Source organism: Fukomys damarensis, unplaced genomic scaffold, assembly GCF_012274545.1.
Source record: "Fukomys damarensis isolate Sample0158 unplaced genomic scaffold, DMR_v1.0_HiC HiC_scaffold_11, whole genome shotgun sequence".
In the NCBI taxonomy this organism is placed as follows: Eukaryota; Metazoa; Chordata; class Mammalia; order Rodentia; family Bathyergidae; genus Fukomys; species Fukomys damarensis.
The window spans coordinates 17,134,322-17,144,088 of NW_022900923.1; the positions used below are offsets into that span (position 1 = coordinate 17,134,322).

The 9,767-nt window shown below is 42.1% G+C and overlaps 1 protein-coding gene across 3 annotated transcripts in view; it reads left to right on the forward strand.

Annotated features, from left to right (window-relative positions):
- Positions 1-8,142, forward strand: part of Klhl20 (kelch like family member 20) — a 45,685-nt gene extending 37,543 nt beyond the window's left edge. For all 3 annotated transcript variants that reach the window (XM_010635598.3, XM_010635597.3, XM_010635596.3), the window contains exons 9-12: positions 142-275; positions 1,220-1,428; positions 5,124-5,230; positions 7,795-8,142. In XM_010635598.3, the coding sequence (XP_010633900.1) occupies positions 142-275; positions 1,220-1,428; positions 5,124-5,230; positions 7,795-7,879 (535 nt within the window). In that variant the 3' untranslated portion in view covers positions 7,880-8,142. The remainder of the gene's footprint in view (positions 1-141; positions 276-1,219; positions 1,429-5,123; positions 5,231-7,794) is intronic.
- The last annotated feature ends 1,625 nt before the right edge of the window (positions 8,143-9,767 follow it).

Genomic DNA, 9,767 nt, shown 5'->3' on the forward strand with positions numbered 1-9,767 from the left:
GCGCGCGCGCGCGCGCGCACCTGCCACACATTTTTTAACTATGGCAAATCTGTCACCAGTGTATCTTTACTGTGATTTCAGACAGGTAGAGATGACTTCATTTCGTGAGAACATCATTCATCCTGGTTTCTCTCGCTGCAGGTACGATCCAAAGGAGAACAAGTGGACGCGGGTGGCTTCTATGAGCACCAGAAGACTAGGCGTGGCAGTGGCTGTGTTGGGAGGGTTCTTATATGCTGTAGGTGGCTCTGATGGGACCTCTCCACTCAACACAGGTTTGTTCCCCTCAAAGGCAGTCTACCTCCCCGAAGGAGCACATTTTCCTGAGTGGACTCTGCCTAGAAAAAGCATTAAAAAGTCCACATTATCCTATGTTTTATTAAAATAACATTTTATTTTCCCTCTAGGAGAATACAGCTTCCAGTTCCTGTATCCATGAAAATAATACTTTCCCCAAATGATTCTTTCTTCCTCTGCTTACCAACAGCTGGAAATGTGCAGTGAATAAAAGGAGTACTTTCTGAATATAATAACTATTTCCTCTTCCCCACAGCCACCACTTCACCTCAAAAAGAAAAATGATTATAATTAAAAATAAATGAAACCTTAGAACTAGAAACTGGTTCATTAACGCTTTTATTCAGAGATGTGGGTATTTTTGCCCAAGGGTAATGTCAGTATGGCATCCCCATCAGAGTAATTGTCCTATATCTTGTCTCCTCTTCATGAAATTGCACTAGGCAGATGTGGAGAGGACAGAATTGTCTGGCTATAAATCGTTAGTGGTAAGAAATGCTTTTTATTTTTTTATTTATTTTGGTACTGGGGATTGAACTCAGGTCCTTGTGCTTGTGAGGCAGGCAGCAGAACCACTGGGCTAAATCCGCAGCCCAAGAAATACCTTTGAAAATTATATAGTAGTCTAATTCCCCGACTAAAGAAGAGTGAGGGTTTTGCAGCTAATTAGTGCTACAGCAAAACTGGAGCTCAAGCTCCTTGACTCCAGCACATGCCCTTTCCTCCACAGCATGAAGTACCCGAAAGAAACCAGCCCTGGTGAGAGGATACGTGACAGTTTTCCAGGGGCCTGCAAGTCCTCCTCAGAAGCCCAAATCAGACTGCTTATTGAAAATATGTGCTAGCACAGGGACTATAAAGAAAACTAGAGGTGAGAGGCAGCGTTCAGATGGCCTCTCACTGGGCTTTCTCTTCCCTGCAGTGGAACGCTACAATCCCCAGGAAAACAGATGGCACACCATAGCCCCCATGGGGACCCGGCGGAAACATCTGGGCTGCGCGGTGTATCAGGACATGATCTACGCGGTGGGCGGGAGAGACGACACCACAGAGCTCAGCAGCGCTGAGAGGTACAACCCCAGGACTAACCAGTGGTCTCCGGTGGTGGCCATGACCTCCCGGCGCAGCGGAGTAAGTGTCCTGCTACTGAGAGCTTTGACCCTTGAAAAACTAGCACTAAGACGCTCCCGTCTGAAAAGATAACTCACTGAGACAGTGGGGAGGTGAACTACTAGTGCCTACCTGATTTCTTTTTCGTTTTCAACTATTTCATTTGATGCTGTCGGGATGCTTTTAGGCAAAAGCTTCCTGCTAGTTCCATTTTGGGTTTGGGGGGTTTTGTTTTTGGTTTTTTCAGACAGGGTCTCACTGTGTAGTTCAGGCTCCCTTGAACTCACTATGTGGTATAGGCTGGCCTCAAACTCACAGCATCCTACTGCTTCAGCCTCTCAAGTGCTAGTGCAGATGTTTGCCACCACGCCTGGCTCCTACGAGTTGTTTTGTTTGTTTTTCGAACACTGTGTTGTTCAGGTTGGCCTTAAACTGTGCACCCCAGACTGGCCTCAAACTCACAGTGATCCTCCTGCCTCAGCCTCTGAAGTGCTAGCATTACAGGCATGCGCCACCACACCCACCTCCTCCTGCTAATTTTATAAAAGAAAAAAAAAAAACAACTGAAGCAGAACGTGGTGGCACAAACCTCTAACCCCAGCACTGTGAGAGGCTAAGGTGGGAACATCACAAGTTCAAGGCTAGCCTGGGCCATTTAGCAACTTAGCAAGACCCTGTCTCAAAATAAAAATGAGTCTTAGAGATGTAGTTCAGTGTGAAGGCCCTGGGTTCTAGCCCTAGTACCCCCCCACAAAAAAAAATTAGAAGAAAGAAAAAGAAAAAACTTGTTTTTAATTGCTTTTAACTGCATCCATTAAATATCTTAAATCCATTTATATCTTTAATTAGATAATTCCTTTCTTATACTTTATCTCATTTCACTTGCTTCTCTGGAGGGCATCTCCCACTATTATTCACTGCGTGTCTAACTCTGTGTCTGTTAGAGCAAAGTGTGATATTCCAAGTGGTCTGTGTGCTGATATAAACATGTGGGCAGGGCTGTGCCTCTGCCGGTCTCGGGAGGCCGGGGAGTCTGTCCCATGTGCACTGCACACCAGATGGGCCTGATTCCCATCGTGTTCCCGTGAGAGTCACTTTTCGACTTACCTAGGCCACACTGAGTTAAGAGGAATTATCTTAGGTTGCATACAAATATGAAATATGACCAATATAAAGTAACGAACTTTCCTTATTTTATGAGTACCTTATTAAATTATTTTACAAAATAACACAGCAAGTAACAATACTGTTATCAGTAGTTACTGGTTTTACTTGCCGAGTCACACAAGCTCTTGGTTTGGATTTGACTGCATGGCAGGTACGGGAGGCAGAGTCAGCACTGTACTGCACCCCGCCCTGCCCCGCATGCTGGTCACCTACACAGTCCATGCTTGAGCACCACGCAAATGAGTCATGGAAAATACAGCTGACACTCACATGGTAATGTTAAAAGTGTATGATCTTAGGGCCAGAGATTTAGCTCAGTGGTGCTGCCGCCTGCCTGGCAGGCACGAGGTCCTGAGTTCAATCCCTGGTAAACACAAAAAAGAAAAAGAAACAAAAGTTTATGATCTTGTGGGACCTCACTCCTTGCTGTTCAGGGCCACTCACCCGTCTGTACTGTGAACAACCTATGACTAAAGGGATTCCAGGGTGGAGGACAGAATTCACCCATTGTGAACATTTGGCTCAGTGAAATGGATGCCATGAACCACTGATCACATCAGGCATCCGTCCCCAACAGGAAGCAGCAGCAAGCAGCCACCAAAGTCTCCGAGACTTGAGGAGAAAAGGGAGTGAGTTCTGGTTTGCATAAATCAAGACACACTGCTGGAAGGCATCAGCAGCCAAAGCATTCACATATCTATGGCTTTTTATTACTGGCAGTTAACAGCTTCATGGTCACAACCCAGTTATTTTCACTGCCACATCCTGTTGATTATATTTTCGCTCAGCAAGTATTTATTAAGTGCTTGCTGTGCAAAGAACTCAAACTGAGTAAGACACGCAGGGTTCCTCTCTGGAGCTCCCACTTTAGTGAAGGAAATTGAAATGCGTAAGCTACCCTAAGTCCTGTAAGAGTGGTGTATGCACGGAAGGGGAACATGGGAGGATGTCCTTAGTGCTGTGGGGCAGTAAGAAGGCTGGAAGCAATGAACAGCCAAGCAGAGTCACCTAGAAGCTGGGTTGTGAAGGGAAAATAAGCTTTTCTAGAAGAGAGATGAAAAACACTAGTCAATCAAGCAATAACAAATACTGGCAGGGCTGTGGGGAAAAGGAACCCTTCTCCACTGTTGGTGGGAGTGTAAACTGGTACAACCACTGTGGAAATCAGTGTGAAGATTCTTCAAAAAACTAAAATTAGCAGTTCCATTTGACCAGCTATTCCCTTTCTTGGTATCTTCCTGAAAGAATTAAAAGCATCATACCATAGTGATATATGCACACCCATGATTGTACCAGCACAGTTTGTAACAGCTCAGTCTTGGAAACAGTCCAGATGGCCTTTAGTGGATGAATGGATAAATTGAGACTGTGGTTTTTATAAACAGTGGAGTACTACACTGTCATAAAGAAGGATAAACTTGAGACATTTTTAGGCAAACAGATGAACCTGGAGAACATAATTTTAAGTGAAATAAATTGGACAAACAAGTTTAAATATCACATTGTTTCTCTTCTATGAGAAACCAAAAGGGTAAATAAGGATCAAAATGGATCATAGATACTGGAAAGTAGGAAGAAAATGTTCCAATGGAAAGCGGAACAAGGGAAGGGGAGAAAGGAATGGAAAAGGAAACAAAAAGAAAATGGAGGAAAAATGGAAACAAAGCTTTTTGTAAAAGGGAAGGGGAAGAAGAGTTGAAGGGAGAGGAGGGGATGAGGAACAAAGAATCAAGATATATTATGTACAGGTACAAATTCCCTATGATGCATGTGATCGTTATGTATATCAAACATGTACCAACTGGGCCAGGGATGTAGCTCAGTGGCACAGTGCCTGCCTGGCAAGTGAGAGGTCCTGAGTTCAATTCTCAGTACCCCCCCCAAAAAAAGTGTACCAGTTAATTTTTTTAAAGACAACCCCCCAGGGAACAACATGTACAAAAGTATCAATCCAAGAGTGATGATAATGGTTAAGATTTGTATTTCTAAAAGAGTAGATTAGGTGAATACCAGAGGACAGAGCGGTTTAGAGTTTCTTTATTGTTTTTGTTTATCTGTTCATTTGTCTGTTATTTTGGTTGGGCTGCTCTTAAACTTTGGGCTCAAGTGATTTTCCTGCCTCAGCCTCCTGAGTAGCTGGCACCACAGGTGTGTACCACCGTGCCGAGCTTAGTTTGGAGGTTCTTGCTCGCTCCTAGTGAATGCTTTTTTTAAAATTTAAGAAATGAATGTTTTGGGCCAGGGATTTAGCTTAGTGGTTCCATCACCTGCCTTACAAGTACAAGGTCCTGAGTTCAATCCCCCATACCAAAAAAGGAAGAAAAGGAAATTAATGTTTCAAACTCTGTGTATATATTGTAACTGATTATGTAATTTTATGGTGCCCATACTTTCATATATTTTTTATTGTTACTGCTTCTCCTCTGTGTGCAAGTAAACCTGAGTGGAAAACCATAAAGAATTAAAGAATGTTATCTAGAAACCCGTGCAGAATTCCCTGCACTGTAATGTCCAGCATCCCCAGCAGTGTCTGTGCCGTGGTCCCACAGGTCGGTCTGGCAGTCGTCAATGGGCAGCTCATGGCAGTAGGAGGTTTTGACGGCACGACGTACTTGAAGACCATCGAAGTGTTTGATCCCGATGCCAATACGTGGAGGTAACATTTAGGCTGTGTTGCAAATCTTCTCATTGTCGACTTGAAGTCATAGCCCTGGGGCAGCCTGTGAGCGTGGGAATTGGGGTGCTGGTGGACTGAAGACCCTCATTAGGACTTTGAGGAGGGCCAGGCTGACCCAGATTTGATGGCTCGTTTTAACTTGATTGCTCTGAGTGGCAGGTATTTTCCAATATTCTCTTTGGTAAACTGTCCAATCTTAAAATTAGAGATGGAAAAAATGTTCTTTCTAGTCCCACCCTGTTCAGCTAAGGATCTCAAGGCACTGGAAAAAACAATCTGCCTAAGAGAGTTAGAGTCAGAATTTGAACCTAGATCTTTGGCTTCCAATATGTCGATGCACATTTTTGTTGTTTTTGAAGGAAGCCTTATAAGCAAGGGCAATTTTTTCATTCATTTTCTTAAAAACAATATTTTATTGCATTTTAAAACCTGCCCCCCCTGAGCTTTTATTTTTTTCTTTTTCTTTTTTCCAGTACCAGGGATCAAACTCAGGACCTTGTATTTGCAAGTCAGGCGCTGTGCTGCTGAGCTAAATCCCCAGCCCTTCCTTGAGCCTTTATAATCTCTTTATTGGTTGTTCTCTTTTGAAATCTAATAAATTATAGCAGTCACTTTTAGTGAAGGAGCTACATCTTATTTAAAAGAGGTTAACTGTGTTACTTTATGCATTTAATTTTACATTGCTTCTACATTCTTAATTTTCAGGGCTGGGGTTGTAGTTCAGTGGTAGTCTATGTGCCTGGAATGCATGAGTCTCTGAATTCAGTCCCCAGTCCCCAGCACCAGAAGAGGGTAAAAGAAAAAGAAAAGAAAGCTTAAATGTCACCAGATGTGATGGCATGTGCCTGGAACCCCAGCACTCTGGGAAGCTAAAGCAGGAGGATCACAAGTTTGAGCCCAGTCAGTCTGGGCAACTTAGCAATTCAGTGACACCTGTCTCACAGTTATTTTTATGTTGTATGTTTGTTTGTTTTTGGTACCAGGGATCAAACTCAGGGCCTTGTGCTTGCAAGGCAGGCGGCGAAACCACTGAGCTAAATCCCAGGCCCTTAAAATTATTTTGAAAAGGGCTGGGGCTGCAGCTCTGTGCAAAGGCTCTGGGTTCATATAAATTCACATAGATGACATTTCCATTTATTTAAATATTCATAACTTTTATAAACTTAGCAAACTCCTCTTAAACCTTTGAATCTTCATACTTAATCACTAACTCTAAATCTAGATTCACAAGACTAATCTGATAGGTGCTCTAAAATGCCGAGTTGTAGCCAATCTCAGACCCAAGTCACTCACTGTTCAGGTGCCAGCTGTAGCCAACCCATGTAGCTGGCAGCCAGTCCAGGGCCCTCCTGCCCCAGGCACCACCCGTGGGGAGCCAGCCTCAGCTTTCCCCACCCAGGCGCCACTTGTGGGGACCTAAACCCCCTACTTTGTAGCATCTGGCTCGTCTTGCCTTTATTCATCCAAGCACTGGTACGGCACAAGCAGTCAAAGTAACACAAGATTCATCTGCTTTCCAGCATCCGTTACTATGTGCTCAGGTGAACGACTTAACCTCAGCTGGCTTAACTTTTCCCTAGAACTTGAAATACAGTCACCCGAGTGGAGCCTTTCTCTTTGTACTCGCAGAGGAAGCCAATAAGGCCTTAATTCTCCTCTGTTCTCCCACACCAAATGCTCTTAAATATTACAAGAATTTAAAACACTAAATATAGTTAATTCTCATTTATTAAAAAAATGTTGGGGGGTACTGGGGATCGAACTCAGGACCTTATGCTTCCCAGGCAGGCAGCAGAACCAGTGAGCTAAATCCCCCCCCCAAAAAAATATTAATACTATGAGGTTGTGCTTCACAGCTCTTCTAAATTAGTCTTCCAAGGATAGTTTTGCCTTCCAAGTAGTTGTTTCCTTCCCAATAAATTGGGCTTCCTTTCCTCAACAAGGACAACTGAAAGTGGTCAAGGCAGTACATCAAGCAGAGACGGCAGTCTGAACAGAGGTCTCAGCAGCAGCCGTTGAGTCTCCTCACGCCTCAGCGGACAGCTGAGCACTGCTTTCGTCACATTCTAGAAGACGCAGGCAGCCTGAGTCCGTTCCCACTGGATTCCGGTGAAACACTTTCCAACTGCCTGTTTACTTGACTATTTTTTATATTCTTCATCTCTGGAAAAACCACAACTCTTATAGATAAAGCCATGAAAATAATTGAGGAAGTGTAGGAAGGGAAAATGTAGATGGGGAAATAATACATCCAGGGGCAAAATTAGACACAGTATAACTGTTTAACAATTATGTGATTGTTAGAAGCCAGGCTCGGTGTAAAATTCTCATGGTGCTCTTTAAACAGTGAGAGCTTTTTATCCAGCGTCTGAAATAATTCTGGTAATTACCAGCACTCAGTGCTGGCTTCTAATCTTTGGAAGAGTTATATTAAGTTGAGAATAGTAGTCATGATATAAAACATAGAAACATGTTTAACATCTTAGATCTAGAAGAAGCAGTGCTTTTTCCAGTGAAAAATCTAATCTTCTCTGTCTTTGCAGGTTATATGGTGGGATGAATTACCGTCGACTTGGAGGTGGTGTAGGAGTTATTAAAATGACACATTGTGAATCCCACATATGGTGAACAGGTAGAAGACAGTCTTGTATGTGCTTCTCTGTATTAGGGAGAGCTTTGACTCTGAAGCTTCGTGCAGTTTGAGAAAACATTAGAAGAAATTTTATTCTTTGCTGGTGCCTCAACATAAGGAAATACAAGTCTGATGACACTATTTCACCTGCAAGATGCCACCTTTGCACAGTAATTTTCAACTTTGTGCAGAAGACTATTTATTTTTTTTAATTTATCATAATGTTTTGGTTTGGGGGTTTTTTGGCTTGGGTTTTGGTTTGTTTGTTTGTTTTTACTAATCTTTTCTCCCACACAAAAAAAAAAAGAGAGAGAGAAAGAAAATCCAAGCATCGCTGGGTAATCCCAGTACACAAGGGGCTGAGGCAGGAGTATCAAGAGTTCAAGGCCAGCCTCAGCTACACAGGGGATTTGAAGCCAGCTTGGACTACATAGGAAGACCCTGTCTCAAAAAAAAAAAAAAAAAAAAAAATCCAAACAAGTTACTTTGTTTGTAAGGTGTTGATTTAATTTTGAACATACTAATAAGGACAGAAGGGCTATGTATAATCTGGTTAGTTCTACTAGACACTCAATCCATCCTACTCTACTACTACCTGGATTAATGAGAAAAGTATGAACAATGTATTGCTACTCATCATCCTCGCACTACACCCGAAGACTTGAAAATGTAAAAGAAACAAAAAATACATCATACTAAATAGTGAAGGCAGAGGAATATCAAATCAGTAAAAGCAGGACTCTAATGCTACAGTTTTCTTCAGTGGAAGTTCATAACTTGTTTACTTCTAAATAAACTTGTTTTCACTCTATTTTAAATCTTTTTTTTTAAACATTCTCATGGAGGGGCAGGGGCCAGGGATTTAGTTCAGTGGTGCCACTCCCTGCCTTGCAAGTGCAAGGACCTGAGTTTGATCCCTGTACCAAAAAAAAAAAAAAAAAAAAAAATTCTCATGGAGTTTCTGCTTGTTCTAGAGCTCTGCTCAGTGCCTGTTAAAACAGCATATGAATCTTCTTCACTGTCTCAAGAACCGCCCTGATATAATCATGTGCACCTCTGCAACAGTTTTTGCTCAGATGTTGAGTGAAGCAACTTTCCTTCCTGTTTCTTTATTGCTACCAAGGAGCAGAAGGGAGAAATATCCTTCCCCCAGGAGCCAGTCCTGTTATGCAGTTTGCACCTGGTGCTCCTGCCCATGCAGCCGAGGCTGACTTTCAATAACAGCCTCCTAAAGAATAAAGCCCTCACTTCATGTAATAGCACATGTTGATGAATGTAAGACCAGCTGAGGCGTTTTATCAGTATCTAGGTTCTTTTATGCATCATTATCTTCACGCTGTAAGGCCACTGTTATTCTCTCAAATTGCACTTTCTGATGAAAGGTTAAATTGTAAGGAAATAAATGGTAACGATTCAGTGGTGAATTTTTTTTCATTATATTCATAGATCAGTTCTTTTCAATGTATTTTGCAGGAAAACCTTTAAGACTTTAACTGCAACCAAAAGGAATAAACTTCACCTTCTTCTCCCTTACAACAAAAATGTATGGCAACTTTTGTGTTTACATTTAAAGATCATTTGCACCTTTTTCAAGGAAAAAAAGTATTTGGTAAATAATTGTTTACATGTATCATTTATGCTTTTTTCTAGCATGTATAACTTTTTTAAATAAAGGTAGTACTTACCATAAAATTTCTTTTGATTACTGCTTTTTTAAATGCCTGTTCTTTTGCCATTTAATTTATATTTTTGTTTCTGTATCATTCATATTGATTTTATGTAAGGTTATAATTGCTTGGGCTGGGGATGTAGCTCAGTGGTGCTGTACCTGCCTGGCAAGGCAAGGTCCTGAGTTTGATCCCCTGGTACCAAAAAAAAAAATGT